The sequence below is a fragment of the Lacerta agilis genome, chromosome 11, assembly GCF_009819535.1.
Source record: "Lacerta agilis isolate rLacAgi1 chromosome 11, rLacAgi1.pri, whole genome shotgun sequence".
NCBI classification, from domain to species: Eukaryota; Metazoa; Chordata; class Lepidosauria; order Squamata; family Lacertidae; genus Lacerta; species Lacerta agilis.
The window spans coordinates 31,264,753-31,291,318 of NC_046322.1; the positions used below are offsets into that span (position 1 = coordinate 31,264,753).

Here is a 26,566-nt window from a genome sequence, read left to right on the forward strand (position 1 = left end):
CTTCAAATAAAACAGTTTTGTTCCAATATTCTCCTTGCCTGAACTGAGTGAAGTAAATACCAGACAGACTGGTTGGTGGCAGCGGTTAATTAATAAAGTGGTGAGTGCAGGTATCAACGGACCGTCAAACGTCTGGGGGACCTGTGCAGGTTGAGCGAACCGCCACAAGCCACCAAATATATATTGTCTTGAGCATTTCTGGAGAGACTAGGACAGTCTGAATTAGTTTCTGATACAGGATCTCTTAAGGACCTTCTAATAGCGGACCTTGGTGTAGGTCAGGGGTGAGGAACTGCATTCGGCTGGTGGGCCAGATGCTTAATTTCTCCACCTGCAAGGGCCAACTTGGGCAGGACCGCCCACCAATCAAAGTTCAAAGGAGGTTGCTGTCATAGTAACTTCCTTTGAAGACATACTTTCAGGGCCAATCAGCTTCAAAGGGCCTTACTGTCACTGTTGGTCCAACTTTGAAGTCATCCCCTTCCTCAAGTTCCAGCTTCTCAGTCCTCTCCTTTGCCTCTCAGAACCTCAGTGGGAGCTGCTTCTGCCTGGTAAGCGAGATCCAAAGGGCAACACCAAGGAAGACTAAGGATGAGGGAGGAATTGCTGCCTGTAAAATCCTGGCATCATATGAACAGCATCATATTTTTCATTCTTTTAATGGGATTTTATGGCTATAATTTTTTGCAAGTTGCTTTCAGAGCTTCTTGGAGCATTCACAGCAAAACTATAAAGATAGTAAACATGCTTTTAATCCTTAACAAATAATAAGACACAAAAGACAGCTGTGGGAGCAACGGGTAGACTGCAACTATTTCTCTACCCTCAAGCTATGATGGTACATTTGTTATCATCTCAGCCACCTCAAAAATAGATGGCTCTATCTTTCATCACATTTCTTAGTTTTGTATTCTGAGTTTTTAATCCAGCGCTGGCAAGACAAGTGCGACAGGAAGAACCCTTCAGTTTTATTTCTGTGTTTAATAGATTAATAATGTTTCTAAGATTAATAAGAAAACTTGCACACCAAGGAAGCTGAATAGCACACTCCCCATTCAGCCTGTCTTATAACCATCCATGCTACCACAAACAAACAAAAAATCGGTCAAAGGAAAAGTTAAGAATTTTCAGATTTCAGCTGCAATACAACAACAAGAATCCTAAAAGAACAAGAACAAAATAAGACATACTTTTGACAATTTATGGGCCTTATCCAAAGTGAATTAAAGGCATTTTTAAAAGTCTGCATTATTCCATTGCTCAGTAAAGAATGTAAGACAATACATCTCATTAAAAATTGAAAGCACTTTGTTTGGGAACATGCTATGTGGAGTAAAGCAGAGGGAAAAAGAAAACTTGATGAGTCTCAAGAGGAAGTCTGGCATTGTAATTAGGTTCCTCCCCCCCCCCCCGGTCTTCCAACACCTACTGAGTAAAAATATCACAGCACAGATGCCCTGATCAACATTATTCAACGTTCTGGCTCAAAGAACATATGAAGTTAATTATGTATAGTTTTCCTCCCTGATATTTTTCGCTGTGTATTTTATTTTTTAAATAAACTAAAGCAACTGCCCAGGCTTCAATCTCCAATAAAAAATCAGTATGTAGAAGAAGATTTCTTACCCTTCCTTCTCTATCATTTTCCTACCTCCTGATTGCTCAATTCACCTTATTTTTGGCTACCAAAGTCTCCTTAGAAGCAGGCTACAATTGTATGCTTTCCCTATCCTCAATAACCTCCTCAATGTCCCCCTCAATATATAAGACACACACACACACACACACACACACACAGCCTGATCAATGGTAGAAGTCCACCCAACCTTTCAACCAATCAGATTTGGTTCTACCCTACCCCAAATCAGACCATTATTCTCATCTAATGAGTGACAAATAATTTCCATCCAGCAAGCCAATCAAAAGTGAAAAAACCCACCTTTCCTTGGGGCAGTCTGATGCAACTTACTACTTAACTCATCACACACAGAGCAAACTTTTCTAGTTCAACATAAAACCCTGTCCAAGTAAACATGTTTTAAAAATGTGATTTATTCACACCTATATACTGTAGCTAAAGAGTCACACATAGACTTACTTCCGCTTCTTTTGGGGCAAAAGAGCTTCTTACAGAGTAATCCACCCCCAACTCCACCCTGGTTGATGGTGTGTGTGTTTGGAGGGGGAGGGGGGAATGGTATGCAGATATTACTCCACTTTGTACATTTATTTGCAATAGGAAGAAGTGTGTTTACTTGAATCAGGGACTGTATTTAATTTTCTTTAACACAACTACTTACAGCTACTTGCATAATATGTAGGATCTATCTTTTACAATCAATAAGGAAGCAAATATACTCAAGCTTTGTTGTAATTAGGATGAACAACCAAATAAGTATAGATCAAGCAAGCTACAGTATGTTACTGAAACAGAGAGGCACCGTAACAGTGTTTTGGCTTTCCAGGACCTTTATTTATAGCTCTGTGTAAGATTACTTTTAAAATCTCTTTCTAAATGAAATTTGTAATTTTCCATCAGGGATAACTTAAATGGGATCATTAGGGCTAAGCAGTAAATTAATGTACTTGGTATAATATGTCCTTAGGGATGCAAGCTTTAATCAGAACTGGGTAAGTGTTGAGAGTTGGATATTATCTTTAGCTAAGACCAATGCGAAATAGCTTCTCCCCAAAGAGCTGATAATATATGCCACCGTTCTGCTTTGATTCCCTGCCATCAGGATATTGAAATGCTCACACTCATGAAACAACAACGAGCAATAGATAAATTAATAGCTTAGATGGAGAAAAAGGAAGGACATAATGGGATCAATTTGTGCTTTCTCACATGGGAAGTTCATGGTTCAATTGATTTCCACACCTGGCCTACAGATCAATGTCTGTGGGTGGGTTTAGCAAGGAAACTTATTTTGCATTCTGACACTTGAGAGGAAGTTCAGCTCTGTTTTTCTCTAACAGCCAGTGGAGGTCTCCCTACTCCTGTAGGGTGAAAAGGATTCACTAAGTGACAAAATTCCTGCAGCACACAGTACAAATGGACTAAATCAATGAGAAGTGTTGACAAACTCCAAGAGATGCTTGGAGATGAACTTATGTGCTTCTAAAAGCCCACATTAAATGGGAGGAGTGGTTTCAAAGCCTGCAAATTATTGTATGCCCCTGATCAAGGTAAAACCCAGAGAAACCCCTTTCCACATGTATCTCCCAACTCTTGCCATCTCTGAAAACCTTTTCACCAGCCTCCCAAACAAATTCCCACTAGTCCCTGACAAGAGGATTAGCAGCGGAGGCTTTTTCCTTTTCTCAGTCCTTTTCTGTCACTCTGATATGCTGAACAGGTGTTTGACTACATGCAAAGCCTGAAGAATCTTGAAAGTTACAGTAGGTCGTTCAGTCAGTAAGGTAGGTCTGTCAGAGGTTGCTGAAACTCTGGAACTATATCTCCCATGCTCTCTGGACTTTGTGCACCAGTATATGGTTATATAGTATACCAGGATATTAAGAGGGAGGGAGGCAAGGAACAAGGAGGGGAAGTTGTTCTGAAATGTGGTGGATGCATGCTTCAAAATAGTGGAGGCTAGTAAAGAAGGGTTGGGGCATTTCCCCAAATTCCCCAAATTACTTTGAAAAAATACCAACCATTTCTGATAGACATTGGCTGCATTTGCATGACATGGTAAGCAGCTACTGCTTGAGGTTAGCATGGAAGGGAGCTTAACTATGAGGCCAGGTTCAGATGACACTCTCTATACAAACCAATATAGTGGTGCACTGTATGTAGACCACTATCAGTCCACAGGCAGCTTTCAGCTATCATGCTGATTTGATGGGATGCTGGTACCTTCATGCTTCTATAGTGTCAATACAGAATAAACCATTTTCTTTGTAGATGTTTTATGTACAATTAAGTGGTATGCACATTTCGTTCAATGAATCTATCAATCAATCAAGTTACTTTCCTCCCCACCTACAATGCATTGAATGCAAGGAGTTGCTTTTTCAAAAACAAAGAATATCTCAGTTTTGACAAAGCGGCCCGGTTCACAGGGAACGCTATGCCGTAATTCATAAATCATATTTGAATCTGAACATTCAAACTATGTCCAATGTTTTAACAAGTGTCTATTAACCACAAACAAAACATGCTCATAGTTTGTTGCTGGTAATAGTTTATTGCTGGTTTATAAACTATGGTTTAGATCAACCATGGCTTTGCATAATGGGTGGACTGGCCAGGCATTATTTCCAAACTCTCCCTCTTCCTGCCTTTCTGGAAATATTTGTCTTAAAAGCTAAAAGTTACACTAGCCGAGGTAGAGACAACAATACTTATTCATTGCTTGGAGTTAAAAAGAAAAGGCTGGGTTTACTACAACAGGTTAAGAGATGAATTTGATCATATTTAAGTGGTGGTTATTAAAATCAAAGTTATAAGATGCTATATCTTCCAACAAAGTTATATCAGCATTTTTTGGTCTTCCTAATGAAGCAGTAAGCATTTAACATGGATGTTCTTTTATTAATTCTGTAAATCTACAAGGAGTGCTTTAAAGTTAGATATGCGTGTGTCTCCCTTAATTTGCTTTCAACGCCATAGCCACTGACCCTCTAAATTGCAAGCCAATTATAAACATTGTAGTTCTAGTAGTAGTTGCATGTTGGGAGCATGCATTTAGAATGGTAACGTTAATATTCAGTTCATTAGGATGATGCTGGAAAAAATAAATTACATATTTATTGGTTAGTGTTTGTCATGCACCTGGAAAATGGAGGAGGTGGCGCATTTACAACAAAAGAAAAATACACAACACACCTGACAATGCAGTCCTGTACATGTTTACTCAGAAGTAAGTCCCACTTAATTGAAACCTTTCATATGATATGTAACATGAAAAAAACTCCTGAATTTTCAGACAGGGAGAGTTCAATAAGGTTAACAGAAGGCAAAGACTGCCACTTCCTCGTGCTGCTGTTTTTAAGTTAAATATTTTAAAGCTATTGAGTGGTTGCCAACATTAGTCATACTCAGAGTAGACCCACTGAAATCAATGGACTTTAGTCCAATAAGTGAGATGCAGTGCAGTATGAGCAGTCTTCCCTGGTTGTTGTCTTACCCTGGTTGTTGTTGTTGTTGTTGCATATGCAGGGTGCAACAACTAGCTCTCACCCACTGATTTAAATGAGTCTACTCTGAGTATGACTTAGTTGGATATCATCCATTTATTCAATTTCTCTTCCTCCCTTCATCACACAGTGACAAACATTCTTGTGTTGAACCAAAGGAAGCTCTGTAAATGCCATCTTGGTAGTCAACATAACCCCACAATTAATTGGTAGTTGTTTAACAACAAGCTCATGCATATGTTTACATTCACTTGAAGTGCTGGGCTCTGACCCCAGAAAGGGAAACTATCTGTAAGACTTGGGTATTTGCCACCTATGCCCTTATCCGGTCAGGTGGAGTGACGGGAAGACCTGGCCAAATTGACATAAGCTGCTTTGTGTATAAAGAATGTATGGACATTTGCTTTGGGTGCAGACAAACTATCTTCTTACTGTGGTGTCCGCCCCATGTCTCTAAAGGCTGGGAGAGCTGGCAGGCTGATTTGCTGTAAGCATATACCTTCCTATAATAAAAGACTAGAACTGATCACTGGCATTTGGGCATACTTCTTTGGTCCTACGAGCCCTCCTTTGGGCCTGTGGATCAGGACAATTCTCATTATATTAATCATAAGCCATGATTAGAAGACTCTGAAATGGCAGCATATGCATTGTTAAATAACCAAAAATAACAAGCAAATGTCCAGATTATATATACCCCTCTGACAATAGTTCATTAATGTGAGAAGCCTTAAAGGCAATCTTTCTCTTATGTTACTCTCTGTGGTGGTTGGCGCTCTTATAAATACCATCCGTTAAAACTCCCATTGAGTTAGGTAGTGACCTATTGCATTTTATGAAGCGGAGGGGGTGGTAATGTGCAACAATGTGCCTTTCAGCAGATGGTGCTACTAAAGCAATAATGAACAAATACATTTCTGCAAACTGGAATGTATACTCAACAGATTTTTGTGGCGGCAGGTTCCTGCTTTCTGATAAGGCCTGGAGCACTTAAAAGGTCTACAGCAATTGCAATAAAAATGCCTCCTCATAAGTCTAGGCCTCAATTAAAGGTTGTAAATAAGAATCTTGATAATAGTTTGCCATTTGTGTTCATCAGTTGCTTAAGTGATGTTGGCAACAGAGGCTAGGAGACTTCCTGTCACCCACCCACCCTCTCACAGCTCCATCTGTTACCTGAATCCATGGCCATCTGTCGTTTTCTGCTGCAGTCCAAGCATTTACAAGACCTTTCTTGTTAAGTCGTGCATAGTAAGGATACCATTTCTGGAGCCCAAAAAGTGCCCGATGGGTAGATGATGCAGTAATTTGCTGGTTTGAAATTATTCCGCCTTCAATTCCCAATGGCCCAGAGCATTCTGTAGGAAAAGAAGGGATGAAAAGAAGAAAAGATACAGAACATTTGAAACACAAGATTATGGATAATAGATTCCTGACTAGGGACAGGTGAATCTGTTAATTTCTGTTCCCCCATAATTTCTCATTTCTCCCATCATAAATTTAGTTTTCTACATTTTTCACATCAGTTTGTTCATGTTCTTTTTGGAGTATACAGCATCTATTTGATTAATATTCTATATCTTTGATCCTATGCTTTAAATAATTTTGATTTTCTTTTTTAAAAAATCATATTTCTCTGTAAGTTTATTTCACTGTATTTTGATCTGCCATTAAAGATGAAAATAAAACCCGTGATTTCAAAGCCTGGCAATAGTGTTGGAAGAAAATCAATTTATTTCATTGAGGGGGGGTGGGAAGCATTTCATATATAACCAGGATCATCTATGAACAGATTTGTTAGCTGCTGCTAAACCTAGCAGCAGTTACAACAGGAGTTTTAGTCAATATACTTCCTTGATGAGAAAAATTGGTCTAAGTTCAGACAATTTTGAACAAACAAAATGTTTTGGCAAGGAAGAGAATCCCATATTAGTACTAAACAATATATTTGTTTTATTCTATTTAACGGGTTGGTTAAGACATACCACATCATGATTCATGTATTCCCTTTTGCCACCCTATTTCCCTGAGGTGCTCAGATTTCCTTCTGACCAAGAAACAAAACATTGTTTCCTGGATTATCTGAACTGAGTAAACTATGATTTGCAAACCAGGAGACTAAACCACTTCTCAGTGTAGAAAATCCACAGCTAGAGATTTCAAATATAGTTTAAACTATTGTATACATTCATGGTTTGACCTGTTCAAATATAACAATGAACTATGGTGTGCCATTAAAAACATGGCTTAAACAAATCTCTAATAGGTGCAAAACAAAATGCAATATCTTTAAAATAATGGTTGCCGGAAGAGATTGCTTTATTATTACCATATATACTTGAGTATAAGCCTAGTTTTCCAGCACATTTTTTGTGCTGAAAAAGCTGCCCTCGGCTTATACTCGAGTGAGGCAGGTGGTGGGGGTGGCGAGAAAGAAGCCCTTTCTTTTTGCTCGTGCCGCCACCCGCTCTCCCCAGTCAACCATTCCTTAAGAAGTGTACAAGAACGGCGGTTCTTTACTCTCCCCAGGCAGCTTGTTCCATTCCTGAACTGCTCGCATAAATGCAAACTTGGCAAAGGAGGAAGAGGAAGGAGCAGCCCAAAGGGTTGCTTTCGGGCTGCTCGTTCCTCCTCCTCCTCCACAGCGGCAAAGGTGAACCGGCTTATACTCGAGTCAATAAGCTTTCCCAGGTTTTTGTAGGAAAATTAGGTGCCTCGGTTTATATTCGGGTCGGCTTATACTCGGGTATATACGGTATTCAAGGTGATGCTGCAGTCTTGGATGCATTCATTTAACTTATCCAGCTAGCAGAGCTCCACAAGAAGCCATCAGCAGTTCAACACAAACAGATTTCAAATGGGAGACATGCGAAAAGCAAATATGCTTTAGACATCTGTGGTCTGCTTCTCCTTCCAGTGCCTAATTTTGTGGAATGAGATAACTCTGGCTGTGCTTAGTATGAACACAAACCCTGACAGTGGGATTATAGATGACCTCTAATACTATGGTAGTTAATACTGATTCATGCATAAACTTCTCAATGTGCAATTTAGCTCACAGCTATTCCTGTTCTCTCACTGCTGTTTAGTGAGAGCACTTTGCTTTGGGAGGAGTAAAAAATAAAGGAAAATAAACCTTATGGAGGATCTTTATCGATAGGTTGGAATGAATACTGTGGTAGTTTGTTTATTTCGTATTATTTCCATAACCAATAGAAACTATATGGGCCATTATTGGTTCCTTTTCATCCATAGCACAAAGCCTATTTTCTGCAGAGGACTGGAATGTACTGCACAAAAGCACTTGAAGACACAGAATCTTCTTTCCTTCCAGCAGATGCAGAACACTTTTCAAGCTGCTTCATTACTGTGATACTATAAAATTATATGATTATGACTACAGGAACAATTTTAGGGGGCTATCCATTTTACTGACAGCTATTTAAAACAGTTGGCAGCCACAGATTACTGGTCCAATTTTAATTCTGCACATATTCAGTGATAATTGAACATGACTCCCCCACCCTGCTCAACTTTATGAACAGAAGCCAAGTTTCTTTCTCAAGGTGGCATTTACTAAAGCTTTGGAGAGCCCTTGATCTATATAGCAAGTGCATACTTCTGTTCCCTAGAAGATGCAAATCCTCATTTGAACTTTGCCACAATACATTTAAAGGGGGGGGGATGTCCTTCATCTTTTTCTTTTGAGCAAGGAAGAAGTGGGGATGGGATTAAGGCTTCACCTTCTTAGCAGGGAAGATATTTGTCTACTACAAATGTTGTTGAAAGGGTAGGAGGCTGAAGAAGGTGAGATTTGCAGCCTATTTACTCCTTGCCACAATCCCCCCCCCCGGACCAGGTAGGAGCAATTAAGGGCTGGCTTTTGAGGCACATTCAAAATAAATATGGAGGTCATCTGATATCTGCTGACATGTCTTCAAGGGCAAGGACAGCTCCAGGCCTGAAAGCCACTTGCAACCACCAAAGTCTTAGTTAAAGGCAGCCGTGATGCAGGCCAAGGATGCAGGTATTATGTGTTGCAGTAGGACTACACTAAAGGAGCAATCCTATAGCAAGAATCAGCAGGATGAGGGGCTAGGATCCAGTGGATCTCTGGCTGAACCAAGAAGTTCCCAGCACAGCCAGGCTGCCCCAGCCTAACTCCCTCATCCTTGGCTCAGTAGAAGATATGCTGCAGGTAGAAGAGAATGACATAGGAGATCTTCTTTCCACTCACAGATTCAATATGCTGGATGTCAATCCATTGTATGAATGGCTGGGTAACTAATGCCTCTGAAAAGTTGGAGTTTCAAATGTCAATGGTTACAGGATGAAGAGAAACTTGTTCTTGTTATCATATTATTTATTGCTTCAGTTACAGGTAGGTAGCCGTGTTGGTCTGCCATAGTCGAAACAAAATAAAAAATAAACAAATTCCTTCCAGTAGCACCTTAAAGATCAACTAAGTTTGTTCTTGGTATGAGCTTTCGTGTGCATGCACACTTCTTCAGATAGCTGTTTATTGTTACTTGTTTATTTATTGTTCAGAAAGCGGTTCTAATTTTGTCCTGTCAATATAAATTTGTTCCCTGTCAAAGTAGATATACAACATATTGTTCCCTGTTTTTTCTCTCTAACATGGGTAAGCCCACAGGTATGCTAGTGTTTCTGTATGTATCATTGGCCTACATTAATCAGTAAGGATGTGGTCTAAACCACTGAACCTTGGGCTTGCCAATCAGAACGTCAGAGGTTCGAATCCTGAGATGTGGTGAGCTCCCGTTGCTAGGTCCCAGCTCCTGCCAACCTAGCAGTTGGAAAGCACGTCAAAGTGCAAGTAGATAAATAGGTACCGCTCCAGCAGAAAGGTAAACGGTGTTTCCGTGAGCTGTTCTGGTTTTGCCAGAAGCGGCTTAGTCATGCTGGCCACATGACCAGGAAAAGCTGTCTGTGGACAAACTTCAGCTCCCTTGGCCAGTAAAGTGAGATGAGCGCTGCAACCCCAGCATCGTTTGCAACTGGACTTAACTGTCAGGGGTCCTTTACCTTTTTATTTCATAAAATGCATTTTGGTCAAATAATGCTGAGTTGTATTGCTTTGTCTTGTCACATCTTTCCAGTTAAATTGTCAACTGAGAGGTCATCTGCATTACTGTGTCCAAACTACACAAAAGCACCATCAAATATAATGCACTTAACATTGCTGGAAGGTACTCCCTTCAGATAATAGCTTGCTTTAGCTATGCTGCTAAAAGGGAATTATCCTTTTCTTCCAAGTGTGAAGTTCTGGCCTTCCACATGTATTTTAAATTGTATTCTTTCTTTTCTTAAATTTAAAAGCAACAAAAGGCTTCTCCTAAAAGATGACAAAGCATTACAAGACACATTTACCAAGACAGCTTAAAACATACCAGCTGGCCTAATTCTTCAGTAAAGCCTGAGAATGTATCACATGTCCTTTGTAAACCATCAAGGATGCAATGCTAATGCAAAATGTTAAAAATGAGCTATTGCCACCACACAAAGCACAACTGCATGCAAATAGCTCTAATTTAAATACATTTCAAAAGCCACAAAGCTTTTGTTATTTTATTTTATTTAAATATCTATATTAGCTTTTGAAACTTCTAATAATTGTGCCAGATGTCAGTCATGTAATGTACCCCATGAACGTGGGCTACAGGAGCCTGCATAAAATTATTCGAAGAATCAGAGCCACATCTTAAATTGAAATGCAAATATGATTGACAAAGATACAAAGAGAGGTTTCAGGTATGCAAGAGGAGATCCAGAATTAATGTTTGCAATAAATGATGCTCAACTAAATTGCCCTCCCTAATAGAGGGAAAATATCCAAGTTGCAGATTGCCAAACATTATGTGCTAAAACTAGTCAAGAGGAGTTCTGCTGGGCCCAACTGCGCCCTGTTTTTCCATCTTAAACTAATGTGATGCAAATCTTGTTTTATTTTGTACAATTTATATATTGATTGATTTGATTGCAAAAAATAGAAATAAAACCCAAACACCTCAAAGTGGTTTATAAAAAGAAGAAAAAAACAGCAAAATCATCACCAAAACAGCCAATCAAATAATAATAATTAAAATCAGCAATAATCTAAAAGCAGATTAAAACACATCTACACATTCTCCAAATCTGGGTAGACTTGCCTATGCAAAAATGTTTTTGGCAGGTGCCTAAAAGGGTACAGTGAACAGATTTATTTATTTATTTCATATCTATATACAAGGAGTTGCAGGGAATGGGAGATCAGCACATGCCTCTCAAATGCTCTATGGAGCTTCTCCATGAATGGATGGGTGCTGTTTCCCATAGCACTAGAAAGGTACTGTGTTTTTTGGACCATAAGGCGCACAGGACCATAAAACGTTCCCTGTTTTTAAAGGAGGAAAACAAGGAAAAAACATTCCTTTTCTAGCAAGAACGGCGCAGATCGTGTAAGCGGCTCTCCCTTTGCTTGCTTTATGGTGAGCTGGGAGGAGGGGTGGAAGGGGCTCCCATCTGTCCCTCCTCTCACCTCGCTGCAAAGCAAGCAGACCTTGAGGGCAGCCTCAAGGTTTGCATCCTGCCATGCATTCTACAGAGGGCTGCCTCCAAAGATGCTTTGGACACTTCAGCCAGTGCAGAAGTTGGCAGCCAGATTGCTCACCGGGGCAAGTCGGGTTGAGCATCTGACAAGGATCCTGGCTTGACAGCACCAGGTGGACCCAATTCCAATGGCTGCTGCTTTTAATGGAGAAAGCCTTCAACGGCTCAGAAGAAGGAAGGAAGGAAGGAAGGAAGGAAGGAAGGAAGGAAGGAAGGAAGGAAGGAAGGGGTGACAGAGAGAAAGAAAGGGAGGGAGGGAGGGAAGAGAGAGAGAGAAGGATGGAAGGAAGGAAGGAAAGGATGAGAGAGGGAAAGAGAGAGGGGGAGGGAGGGAGGGAAGAGAGAGAGAAGGGAGGGAGGGAGGGAGGGAGGGAGGGAGGGAGAGAGAGAGAGAGAGAGAGAGAGAGAGAGAGAGAGAAGGAAGGAAGGAAGGGGGAGAGAGGGGGGAGGAAGCAGAGGGAGAGCAGGGATTGCCAGTTGCTCTTTGTCTGTGCCAGTGCCAGGTGCACCCCCCCAACCCACCCATTGATCAGCACACTGAGCGATGCAAGGCAAGGCTGCCTTTTTCCTCTTGTCTGTCCCACACTCCTTTTACTGTGCTGCAGACTCTGGCTGGGACAACCCATCGTGAAGCTATGACTGCAATCTGCTGGAAGGGTTTGGCTGGAGAATACTGGTAATTGCAAGCATCTCCCTCCTTCCCTCCCACCTTGTGCTCTCCAGTGGGGTGGGGGCGGGGGAGGAACGGACACCCCAAAAGCATCGCTTTTGGGCTGTTTCTTCCTCCTCAGCCCCCTTTGCCGCTATCGGCAGCTGGGGGGGGGGAACGGAGAGCCCGAAAGCAGCACTTTTGGGCTGCTTGTTCCTCCTCCGCCCTGCCGGGAGCCATGGTTCCGGCGGCAGAGGCATCCCTCCGCTCGCAACTGCAGCGTCAGCTGAGGGATCCTGCTGTTGTCCAGTGCCTTTGCTCCATAAGATGCACAGACATGACACCTTCCTTTTTAGGAGGGAAAAAGTGTGTCTTACGGAGTGAAAAATACGGTACTTCTGGGAACCTGCTGATAAGAATTCAATTGTTCTTGCTCTACTGATGGGCTTTGTGGGGAAATCTGGTTCAAAACTTAACCTCTATTCTGATGATTTCTTCTAGAAGTGCTCTTATACGTAAGTGTTTCTGAGAGATCAGGAATGAGTATGTAAAAAAAATAAATGAAGTAAAGTGAGACCAAGGTAACCATTTCTAAACAATAATGATTACAATGCAAGGCTGGCCAAAGGTGTTTTGCTGTCTGGGGTGGAGATGACATCCCCTCATTCCATGTACAAAATCTGACTGGACTAGTAGCTGAATCTCATTTCAACACTGGTGCTGGGTCAGCACCTTCCACCACACATGCTAGTTTAGGGGATGGAGAGCAGGCCAAACAAGGCACACAACCCAGAGTTTAGATGACCTTGGTTTAGTTTGACATGACAGCATAAAGGACCAGGAAGAAGCAAAGCTGCCATCAGCTCCATTCTAGGAATACATGTTTTGCCAAGCCAAGGTTTGGCTTAGCGTAACATGTAAACTAAGCTAAAGTAATGCACTTATCTGAACTGAAGAGTGTCTATGTTTTGTTGACGAAATAGTTGCTTGCAGATTTTCTTTTTGCTAACCTGGAACCTGATAACTAAATAATAACAGCAAACAGTTTCAATATTCTCATGCATGAATGAATGATGCCCAATTCTCTGCCTATAGGCTATATGGGTAAAGTAATTTCTTGTTAAAGATGCACAAATTTATGAAATTCTTAGGCTGTATTGGGGACCAAATAAGGGAAAAAACACTGCAGGCAGGCAGTAAAGCAAAATAATAATAATAATGAAGACTGATAATTAATGTGTCCACATATGATTTAGAAAAATAAAAGGCTTGAACTTCGAATGGAGCACATGATGAAATTGGCACTACTTCAGGAATTTCTGATGAGATATTTCTAATATTCAGTCTGACTAAAGACAGCAGAAGGTAACATTATCTGTGTTGGTACAGTGAATAACTTTACTGTAGTCAGGCTTGTGCTGGCAGACTGCTTTGGGAATTGCATCATTAATTTAAATCCTGCCTAACAAGATCTGCTAAATATCCCTAAATAAGTTTATCACTCATAGAACAATATAAAAGCCGACTAATCCAAAGTTGCTATTCTTATTGAAATATTAAAATCAATAGAATGACTTAGGCAGGCTTTATCTTATGGTCCTATTATCTACATGTACAATAGAATAAGGCAGTAGAAAGAATGGGCTGTCCAATTTCAGACTGCAGGCATGTGGTCACAGTTCTGAACACCCTGTTGCACACACTCCAACATTTCTCCAATGAAAATAGGGATATCCCATAATGATAATTTTACTATTTATACGCCCCACACCTTACTAACTTGCCCTACCATACCCTCCAACATTTCTCCAATGAAATTAGGGACATCCTAAAGAAAAGTGGGACATTCTGGGATCAAATCAGAAACCCACACACCACAGACCCTCCATGTGTCCCTATTTTCCAGGAGTGTCCCTGATTTAGAGAAGCCATCCCAGTTTCTGATTTGATCCTGGAATATCCTGCTTTTCCTTAGGATATCCCTGTTTTCATTGGAGAAATGTTGGAGGGTTTGGAGTTATTCGACTCCTGAGCTGTCTGAAGGAAATCCTGTATAGCGAAGGTTTTTTTTTTATAAAAAAAAATGCTTAATGTTTTATTATGTTGGAAGCTGCCCAGAGTGGCTGGGGCAACCCAGTAAGATGTGCAGGGTATAAATAGTAAAATTATCATTATAGAGTGGGATGTCCCTATTTTCATTGGAGAAATGTTGAAGTGAATGACACTTTAGCTTTAGGGTGGGCTTCAGGGTGATAGCTGGATGCCATGATTTGGGACCCAGCTGGGTGTCATGACCTAGGGCCAGATGTCAGGACTCATAGTGTCAACACAGCACAGCACACAACTTTGCTCACATTCTCTGTCATATTTCTGAGACCTGGGAGCCATAACTCAGAGGTATCATAACTCAGAGCCATACCTCAGAGCTGTAACTCAGAGGTGACATAACTCTGAAGTTTGCACATCATGTACACAGCTGACACCAGTCTGCTGAGTCTGCATAAACACATTCCCACAGTCACAACTGCAATATTCTCATAGTTGCAACTGCAAGGCCAGCTACGCCTAGCGTGGCCTGGCCTAAGCTCGAGATAAGAGAGCATCAGGAAGTAAAGGTAAAGGTAAAGGTAAAGGACCTCTGGAAAGTTAAGTCCAGTCAAAGGTGACTAAGGGGTGTGGTGCTCATCTCGCTTTCAGGCCAAGGGAACTTTTCAGGTCATGTGGCCAGCATGACTAAACCACTCCTGGTGCAACAGAACACCATGATAGAAACCAGAGTGCATGGAAATGCCATTTACCTTCCTGTCACAGCAGTACTTATTTATCTACTTGCACTTGTATGCTTTTGAACAGCTAGGTCCAAAATCCATTGTGTGGATTTGAACCACCAGCCTTCTGACCAGCAACCCCAAGAGGCTCAGTGGTTTAGACCACAGATCCACCCGCATCCCTCTTCAGGAAATAACTGTCCTGTAGCCAAGTAGAAGACTACCTGACTTAAGCATGCTTTGTCCATATGCGTTCCTAGCCAATAGTGACACAGGAGATCATGCGTCTGTGCTTGCCACAATTGTATAAATGCTTTGTGTATTCTTTGTTCTATACTTAGTCTTTTGGGAAGTATCCAACTGAGACTGTTCTGCGGCTCAGAATAAAAATATTTTTACCTTTCAACCCACTCTCTCTTTATTGGCTTGGGAGGGACAGCGTTTTCAATTTGGTATCAGGGGGCACCCCAGTAAAAGGTTCCAGAAGAAAGTGCTTCTGTCCAGATGCTCAGTTGGGGGCCAATGGGCCACAGCACTCCCCAAAATGGCATTCCTGAAGGGGTCGTCTCTATTTGATGTACGCCATAGACGGATCTTTAACACAGAATCAACCCTTCAAAATAATTAAGCAGCCATTGGATTGGTTGATTCAGGATACATACCCAATGCCAATGCCAAAATCTACTTACATCTGTAATCCATAAGGTTGTGGCCTATTTGAACCCAAGATGCCCACAATAAAGCTTGCTCACTTAAATGGCCGTGTTGCAGCACTTAGTTGGACTTCATGCAACACTTATACTCTATTCAAGTGATTCCCCTATAGCACCCTGCACCCACCTAAACAGGCTCCAGAGGCTCCCCAACCTCCCAGGAAAGATTTAGGGAGCAAAGCTGTAGAGGGCCATAGCTCAGTGGTATATCATTTACCTTGCATGCCAAAGGTCCCAGGTTCAATCCCTGGCTTCTACAGGTAGGGCTGAGAAAGACCCATGGCTGAAAGCCTGGAAAGCTGATGCTGGCTAGTGTGGACAATACTGAGCTAGAAGGAACACTGATCTGACTTACGGCCCATTCTATTGACAGGCACCTTCTCAGCGAATGGACAATATTAGATACTATTGTTTGTATAGCTGCTTACACACACACACATGTTTTAGTGAAGTTTTAATATGAATACCAATCATAAAGAATAAAAAGTAACAAATAAATAAATCAATAAAAATAGGCCAAACTCTTGAGAGGTAACATACAGTAGCTAACAGTTATCAGTTGGAATTAATGAACAGTAGGAAGTGAGCTACAATCAAGCTGTGAAAAGTCTCTCCAGGGAAGTTCAAAAATATCCTGGATTGAAGATGTTCAAAGTTAACTTCAAAGCAAAATAAAGAAAAACAAACAAAAATCCTCAACAAAAATCCACCATGACCAAAACCTGAATTGAATGTTTGCATTTATATATATATATATATATATCTTTTACAATTCTCAGTGGCAGTGTTTTAAAGATTCTTAGACTATAGCCAGAAAAATCTTGGTTTAACTGAGGTAGATGTAATCAGTATTCATTGATTTGCATAATTGGCATGACAGATTTCAATTATATAATTATTGTAAATATATGCAATGATACAATTAGGAGTTGTAATTACAATGCATAATTACATAATTAGGTGTTATGACATGGTAAGAAAGTGGGAGCCCTCACTATATTTTTTAAGAAGAATGTTGTGCAACACCAACACCGATTTATGTTTATAGCTCACAAATGAATGTTAAAAATTAGGGAAATGGTGCAAAAGTGCTTGGGAGATATGTGGTTGGCTCCCTAAATGGGGGTCTTTCAATATTCCACAGTTTAGTACCAGCATATTATTTGCACACCATAAAATATCTTAAGAATGAAGGGTAGTTAAATGTAGCCTGAAAAGGGAAGTGATTCCCATGAAAGATTTTGCACTACATTATAAAGCTCAGCTTTAATCCAGAACTTTGCTCCTGCCAACAGAAACAAGGGAGGCGAATTTGCCAATTCCCCTCCCCCTCTGCGGGAGGTTGAGAGACTCCCAAGAACTGTGGGGCAACTGCAAAGGAAAGGGTGAATTGCTTAAAATCATCTCCTCCTTTCCACAAGGGCGGTCCATCAACTGGTTCAAAAGTCTTTCATTGATAGAAGAAGCCCTTCCATTTGTAAAAGTAAATGGGTAAATAGGTAAAATCTATCTTCACTATACAGGGTATCGAGTTAAGTATTAGCAATAAAGAAGAATAGAAACAATGCACATACACCCTCCCTGCTGTTTAGAAACGGGGAGGAACTTTCCCATGTGACCTTTGGGCATTAAATTGAGATCTCATTGAATTGAGATCATGACTAAGGCTGTGTACCCATTACTAGTTTAAAATAGCCAGGTTGTTCTTTAACTTAGTAGAAGGAAAATGCATCAAAACACAGTATTTCAGAAGAAATGACAGAATAGGTATTGATTGCGTACAATGCTTCCCAAGCCAGAGGTTGGAGTTTGCTGGATAAAAATTAAATGGCAGCATATATGCAGCCTGCATTGTGATGCAAGCTATGGCATCACAATTGCCCATATAAGTGGTGGATAGAAGGTATCATGAATTAGACATGAATCTAAGACCTACAAAACTGAGCCAACCATTTGTGGAGTCGTCTCTTTCCAATTATACTGAATGAAGAGCAAAGCCTAAGCATTTTCTTTCATCTGTAATGCTTACACCTTCATTATGGGTCTCATTTAGAGATGCTTCTAAAATACTATATCTCCCTCTATGTATTTTGGAGTTCCAGTCTTGTTTCTGAAGTGAAACCAAGGGAGACTTGCAATTTAATTCTGTAGTTCCACTTTCAGTTCCCAAAGTTTTTGTGCTGTAGATGCAGGAACAGCCTTCCTCATCTTCTTCACCCTGGTAGCCCCTGCAGCTTCCCTCAAAGGCTCAGTGAGTCGGGTGGAGAGGGAAGGGCTAAACCGTGAAAATTAGGTGGAGGCAACATCCATGAGTGGCATTCCCACAGGTGGAGCTTGTCTCTACCTGACCTCCTTCCTCAGTCCCACATGCCACAGCCACTTCATTCAGCAGGGTCCCTGGAACCATAGAGGAACACCTTTCATCAGCCCTATTAAACACGTATATTTCTGAATCACACCCATTGCAAATAAACAAACAAACCACTGTTAGGAAATTCCATTCCACCTTAAGTTGCAGACATGGAACTGCCACGTGTCACATGTCTGTTTACACACCAGCACAGATTGCTGGGAACTTCTGTTGTGTATAGCTTTTGCTTTTGCGACTCTCTCTGAGGAGATGAAGGAGAGCCATGTTTTTTCTTTGTCCTGAATTATGCTCAATAAATCTGCTTGTAAATATGCTTTCACACAAGCCTCTCTTGCCACTTCTGTTGCACAGTGCTAATATAGTGTGCTCAGGCTTTTGAAGTCTGGGTCACTGATCGGGGATCTCCCAGCAGGTCGGCTGGAAGGACACAATCCAGCTGGTGGCTAGCCAGCTGGCCTCCCGACTCCCTCTGGATGCCGACAACCACCACCTAATACTGGTAAAACCACAAACAAACAAACCCATGCACCTTGATGTAGTTGCACACATTTTATTCAAGGCTTTTTTGTTTTGTTTTGTTTTTTGTATTCTAACAGTGCTTTTTATATTTTCATTGGTAACTCCACATCTATGGAATCTGTCCCCCAGGAAATGTATAGAAGAGGAATTTAAAAAACTTTAATTAATTGCTTGGTTTTAAGGGAGTGTAACATAGTTTTAATTGCATGCTTATATTATTGTGTTATTATTATCATCATTCATAATTATTCTATTGTATTCCACATTGAGAGAACTTATGTGCCCTGAAAGACATTTTGGAAATCATTTAATAAACCAATATTTTGCCTTCTTTTCACCAGCAACGAACTCAAAGCGGGATAATACAACGAAGGCACAAATACACTGAAAGCAAACCTCACAGAAAGCTCTGTTTCTGGAATTGATTATAAAAAAGTCTCTTCTTAAAATGGAATTCAGAAAGAGTGGAAATGGAAGACAGGGTAAACAGGAAGCAATAAAGAATGGCATGGAGAAAATCTCTTGATGCTAGCCTGGCTTAGTTGCATGATGGCAAGAGATTTGGGATGAGAGCAGCTTTGAATGAAGTATTATAGAAAATAGGCATCAAGCAAAGCTCTGGCTAGAAGACATGCCACAGCCATTTTTAAACCATCTTCATTTAAATACTTTACAAATTATTATTTGCAACAGAAAGACTGGAGTTTAAATTCATACATAGTAATTTGTACTTACTGTGTTGGCAGTTCCTTCCCATAAATTCGCCAGGACACTCACATGAATAGTTAGCTACCAGATCTGTACAAATGCCACCATTCTTGCAGGGTTCAGCTTCACATTCGTTCACATCTGTTGGGAATGCCCAGTGACAATATTAGATGGATATTCAATATAACATTTGCATTTTACACAATAAGAAAGTCAGACACTTTGTGAGATTGTGTATGGAAAGTATGGCTAGCAAACATATTTTCACTTGAAGAATGCACTAAGGCATAAACTATTTTAACACTGTTGAAACTCTTATACATACCTTTCCCTCCCTTTCAAATACACAATTAAGGACCAACCAATAATATGTCTCCCTCCCTCCGTCCCTCCCTCTCTATATGATGCAATGTATTCAAATTAAGACACTTTAACATCTCTGTTAGTTTCAGTGGAAGACAGCTATATGATCAACCCACTTTCATTGAAACTGATGTGACGTAAAAGAGCATTATGAGATTTTGACATAAGCCATAACTGGAACAGGAGAATGCATAATTGATGGTTGCAGAAACTTAGACACTATACTTTGTTCCACAGTATCAAGATATGGCAATAGATGTAGCTGTTTCAACCCTCTTTGAGTGTTTTGATCCATTGGCTGCATTTTAATTGCATTTCCAAAATGAAGAAAATAATGTTTTAAATAAGAAATGTTCACTCACTTCCACTAAGGGAGCCAGTCCTTTACTATCTCCTGTGCTTCACTTAAAATTTATAGAAATTGATCCATTGGACTGCACACAACTCTGAAAAGTACTGTAAAGCTATTTCTTCAGTGTCTACTCTAGAAGAGTCACAATTCAGTCAATATCACCTTCACTGTAGGCCCTTATTCTGTGGAAAATGATATCTACTTCAGGGCAGAATTTGCCAGCTACAGTATATGGAAAATCCTAAAAGGGGTCAATGTAGCTCTTCCTCCCTTCCATACCATCACATGGTATGAAGTCCTTCAAAGGTGACAGCTTTCAACATGGAATAAAATGAGGACCCATTCCTATGAATGAAACATTGTCTGAAGCAACCCCCAGTCTACTAGAATTGGATCTTGCCTGAAGAGAGTGAATATTGATTGAAAATTAAAACTATCTCAATGGAGAAAGTTAATAACCCACCCCCCATTTTAATTACCTTTAATATATACCGGGATAGGCTTCTTAGTAATGCCACTAACTTATTTCCCATGTAATTTCACACTTTAAAAGTATGCTTCCAGGGAAAGAATTCCCATCATTTTTATTGAACCTGATTACCAAAAGTGGCTGTATATATAACCAGTACTTTGACAGATTGTACTACTACTACTACTTTTGTTGTTCAAAAAAAAATTAAAAGGTCATATAAAAGAAAGTTAAAAGTCATTAGAGGAATGGTTCAGAATTACAAGAACATTTCAGTCTACAGACAGAATAAGCACTTTCCCAAGATAACATAGTTTTCTTGTGCAAGTAAAATTTGCAACCAGGTACTGGTCACATTATCTTAAAAGTATTCTATGTTACAAGTAACAGGAAGGAACAGAATGCAGGCAAATACTACCTGTCAAAGTTGTACAGTACAACCCAAAGGATCTCTGTGCAAAAGAAAGTCATGTTTGGTTCAATGGAGCTTGTCCCAGCTAAGTGGTTATAGGATTTCAGCCTTAAGCTGTACCCTAAAGGCTTCTGCACACTTACCTTTCATCTGCTCTTTTCAGGCATGGTCTATAAGTTAAATCTCCATTTTCCCTAAGAAAACCTGTACCTGGAAAGAGCAGGGCAAAAGTGTGGCTAAGCCCTCACCTGAGAGTGTCCCATTGCACATGGTGGGACTTGCTTCCCAGTATACATGCATAGGAATGTGCTGCAGTTTTCTGTAATAGCATATACTAGCTGTTCTGCAGAAGCATATATTGGGTTTTAAAAAAAACAACACAAAATTAAATTCTGAAAACTTCATGAAAGTTGTTAATTATATTTCCTGTGCACAAACTGGCCTGTCAGTACAAGAAAGGTTTGCACAGAATACATTTGGAGATGCCTTAATGCCGAAGGTAAACTCGATTCCGGCAAGATTATAAGGCTATCATCCTTTAGCAAATATCATTTTAAATCCCCTTGTGTGTAATAGATGCTTAGCTACATTTCAAACCAGCAAAATTCTCCGACAAACCTTTTATTAAAAGAAAGGAAACGGCTTAAATTTGTTCCCCCCCAACCTTTTAATTCCAATAAAGCCTTCTTTCTGCACAAGGACGGACATAAGAATGTCTCATTGTGAAAGTCCTCGTGTTTATAGGACTGCCCTCAGATGATAATGTGAATGGATTCAATAGGCCTGTTTCCTAAATGCTAAAGTCTTGTGGGAAATGAGATCACAACAGCAGTTAAGTGGTTCAGAAGCAATATACTTATGAACACCAGATTCATCCAACTGACCCATTCCCACAGAAGTGCAGAGATAAACAGCAGGGGGGTTCAGTTGTTTTCATGTTCTGCTTGTAAGCTTCCCAGGAGCATCTCTATACCTTCTGTTGAAAATGGAATGTTGGACAAAGTGGACCTTTTATTCTGATTACTTCTGAAAATGGCAATTTATCATCGTAAGGTAATCAAAAGGAAAGTGAAACATCTGAAAGGCCAAGCTCAACACTGAGAAAGAAAGGTTGGGGATATTGGGGTGGTATCAGCCAAACCATATAATCTAGGATAAGTCCAAAGGGCTGCATTAAAAATACATCATGGGGTAATTTGCATATTTTTATTTAGCACCAATGACGAGCATGACTGATTGGCATAATCTGATGGACATGCATTTCTTCTATCATGCTGTTTCTGGTTAGAAGTTTCAGTATCTTTTTAATTGCTTGATGATTAAGCCAAGAACTCAGAGCAACTATTCTTTATAATAGCTACATGGATAATGATTAAAATGAATTCCACATGGCAAGTTCTACGCATGGTAGGTGTAGCCTGGATTGTCACCAGCATTGTTTGCACCACATGGGCAATTTTATGTCATGGTGTGGTTGAACATACCATGCATTTGTTTCAACTGGCCTCCATGGGAACACAAGAAGTTGCCTTCTACCAGGACAATTTGCCCATTTAGTCCAGTTTTGTCTGCTCTAACTGGCAGCAGCTTTCCAGGATCTCAGCTCAAGCAAAGTGCTTTCACCCTGGTGGAGGTACCAGATATTGAGAATGTGACCCTTTGCATGCAAAGCCTATGGTCTACCACTTAGCTATGATCAATCCCAACAGGACTCGTGTGATATGTACACCGGCGCCAAGCTTGCACATCCCTTTCAACAATAACTGGGTGGCTCACATGCAAGAGTCTAGCTGAAATGCAAGATGGAGCAGCTTTTCAACTATCACTTGAATTTCAGTAACAGGCATTGCAAAAAGTTGAAATACTTTCCCCATATTTAAATACAATAGCTTTGCCAAATTATGTGGAGCTGAATCAGATTTCTTTTTTCTTCAGATAAACTAGGCTCAGTCTCTCTTTTATTTTGTCTTAAATTAGTCTCTATTTTCCTCCACTGATACAGTGTTGCGCGTTGTGTCATGACACAGACATTAAGGTTACCAGCAACCTCCAAATTTAGAAGTCAAGACATTTCATGAGAATCAAATGGCCAACAGGTCATTTTCAAAAAGCTGTCTGAACCTGAAGGGTCTCCTGGAGAGACAAAAAAGAGCAATAAACATTTCCTTCTCTCTGAAGTTCTGGGGAGGAAAGGGAGAGATTGTGCTGATTCAACATAAAATGACTTTTTCACTCTTTATTTCAAAGGAAGAAAACAAGCCACTTTTTGAAAGAGAACTGGAGAAAAACTTATACTTTCTAAGAAATTGAGAAAAACGGATAACGGAGAAAAATAAAATATGCTCAGGGCTCAGATAATAGCTTTTGCTTGTTTGAATAAATAATCTGGAGAAAAACTGAAAATATTTACATAAGTTACACACTTTATGATAAGTGTGCTGTACTGAGTGATAAAAATGAGAATTAACATATAAACCAGCATTTGGTCCATTGTGTAAGCCTTTCTCCAAGCAAACCCCTATTGGTGGAAATAACAATTTCTTCCTTTAAGTGAGGATTGCTATATAATGCTGATTTTGGAGAATTATTTACTTGAAGCATTTAAAGGCACTACCTTCAGAATGTGAAGTATACAAAACTCAGAAGTTCCTGAATTCATGTAGTGCTACATTGTTAGAATTGGAACTGGACCTCATACAACTGGATTCAAATTTCTGCACAGGCACTCTGGGTGGCCATGGGCAAATAAATTACTATTTCTCAGATTTGGTTTTGGTTTGGTTTTTTTTATAATGGTATCATGATGAGTGAGGAGGGAAATTAATTAACTTTATGTACATTTCCCTGAGCGCCTTGGAAGATGATTGGGATACAAATGCAACAGTGAATTACCTCAACATATATGTGAATGATGCAAACAATAAATAAATATCCAATTCTTGTCAAAATTGTACGGTTGATATTCATTATCTAAAAAGATTTGTTGATTCTGTTATGTTTGATTTCATGAAAACATCCTAATTTTAGTCCATATTTATTGGCTTCGTTCAGTTGCATGGTGATCCCCTCACCTGCTGATCATAGGGCCCAAGGTGGTTGATACTGGGAGAGTTATTCCTTTAGGTATTTGGATCCCTAGCCATTTAGGGCTTTGTATGCTGGTATTAACACCTTGAACTGGGTTTGGCAGCTCACTGGCAGCCAATGCAGAACTTTCAGTGACATATCAGGCTGCCCCACTCAGCAACCTAGTAGCCAAATTCTACTTTAGGTGTAGCCTTTAGACCATCTTAAAGGGTAGCCCCATACAAAGCACAATACACTAGCCCAATAAATTATAAGAAAGTAGATACCGCCTAAACATTACAACATTCTGGCAATAGGAGCTGTTTGCCAGGGGAATGGACTACCTCAGAAGGTGGTGAACTCTCCTTCAATGAAGAAGAAGAAGAAGAAGAGGAGTTTGGATTTGATATCCCGCTTTATCACTACCCAAAGGAGTCTCAAAGCGGCTAACATTCTCCTTTCCCTTCCTCCCCCACAACAAACACTCTGTGAGGTGAGTGGGGCTGAGAGACTTCAGAGAAGTGTGACTAGCCCAAGGTCACCCAGCAGCTGCATGCGGAGATGCGAACCTGGTTCCCCAGATTACGAGTCTACCACTCTTAACCACTGCACCACACTGGCTCTGAAGGTTTTTCAACAGAGGTTGGATGCCATCTGTCAGGGATTATTTAGCTATGATTCCTGCATTGCAGGGGGTTAGCCTAGACAACCCTTGGAGTCCATTCTAATGCTACACTTCTATGATCAATGAGAAACTTTTTTAAAGAAACTGAACTACCAGTAATTCTAAGTTGCCAATGGAACACAGGTTTCTTTTTTTTAAGCATATAAACTGCATGTGCATATTGAACACATACAGTGGTACCTCTATTTACGAACTTAATTTGTTCCGGAGCTCCGTTCTTAACCCAAAACCATTCTTAACCTGAGGCATGCTTTCGCTAATGGGGCCTCTTGCTACCGCTGCGCCGCCGGCACACGATTTCCGTTCTCATCCTGGGGCATAGTTCTCAACTCGAGGTAACTCTTCCAGGTTAGCGGAGTTTGTAACCTGAAGCGTTTGTAACCTGAGGTGTTTGTAACTCGAGGTACCACTGTATTCAGATTTTCATGCAGATTTCCATATATTTATAGACTAATGCAGAAACAGGGCTTGTGAGTAAGCACATGACAGTGACATAAGATGGAAAGAGATCTGTTTGTCTACCGCTAAACGCATGTCATGTCTTGCTTAGATGTTGTTTTGAGGCCAGATAATATTTTCAAAGACTTTGTTAACTACAAAATCGAAAATTCTTTCTAGTAGCACCTTAGAGACCAACTGAGTTTGTTCCTGGTATGAGCTTTCGTGTGCATGCACACTTCTTCAGATACTTCAGATACTTCAGATATCTGAAGAAGTGTGCATGCACACGAAAGCTCATACCAGGAACAAACTCAGTTGGTCTCTAAGGTGCTACTAGAAAGAATTTTCGATTTTGTTTTGACTATGGCAGACCAACACGGCTACCCACCTGTAACTGGAACTTTGTTAACTACATCTTTTTTAAAAATAAAAAATAGAACACTGAGATTATCCATTATATCACTTGTCATTTGCTTGAATCAATATGAAGTATAATAAACTGTAATTGATCTAGTGACTGAAAAATGTCAATGAATATTTATAAGAAAACTGTGTATATCCTGGGAATGTGGGCTTGGGAGAGCACATAATTTTTAAAAATTCTGTCCTGCCATCTGATACACCGAATCTTTGTGACACAGTGCATGTGGAAGGTGTTGAGAGATTGCTCCAGATGGTTGTAAGTTGCCCACAACTCACTTCCATAAAGCAGTGTGCTAAACACATGCCTGGTAGACCTTTGCCTTGGTATTGCATCACATTCTCCCATACCTACATTGCTGTAGCTGCCTTGCCAATAAACTTGTCCAGCTCAGCATCAATAGAGAGGCTGCTGTTCTGCTGAAACTGATGTGGGAAGCAGAGGGGAACTACCATGTAGGAAATTACTTACAAACTTGGAAGATGAGCAGGTTGTGGTCCTGTGAAAGCATTGCCAGTGTGGATTTAGGTACAGAGTTGGCATTTGGACTTGTTGCAGGTCTGGCCCCTGTATTTGGGATTCTGTTATGTGGTGTGTTGTTGCTGGTGAGTAGTTGCTTTAGGTTAGGAACTGTAGATAAGCAGTTGTCCTAGATGGGGTATAGCTTACCATTCATCCCCCCCAAAAAATAATAATAATATATAGTCCAGCCCACCACATGGTCTGAGGCATCCCACGGCCCATGGCTGAAAAAGGTTGCTGACCCCTGGGCTAGAATGATTGGCTTGTATTGGGGGAGACCTGCATTTGACATTCACCCTCACAGGGTGATCCTGGGCTTACAGGGTTTTATTGTGAACAAAACAATGTGGTGG

The 26,566-nt window shown here is 40.4% G+C and overlaps 1 protein-coding gene across 2 annotated transcripts in view; it reads right to left on the bottom strand.

Annotated features, from left to right (window-relative positions):
* EDIL3 (EGF like repeats and discoidin domains 3) overlaps nucleotides 1-26,566 on the bottom strand; it is a 227,190-nt gene that overhangs the window by 56,519 nt on the left and 144,105 nt on the right. For both annotated transcript variants that reach the window (XM_033164253.1, XM_033164254.1), the window contains exons 5-6: nucleotides 19,510-19,623; nucleotides 6,322-6,503 (exon numbers count right to left, since the gene is read on the bottom strand). In XM_033164253.1, the coding sequence (XP_033020144.1) occupies nucleotides 6,322-6,503; nucleotides 19,510-19,623 (296 nt within the window). The remainder of the gene's footprint in view (nucleotides 1-6,321; nucleotides 6,504-19,509; nucleotides 19,624-26,566) is intronic.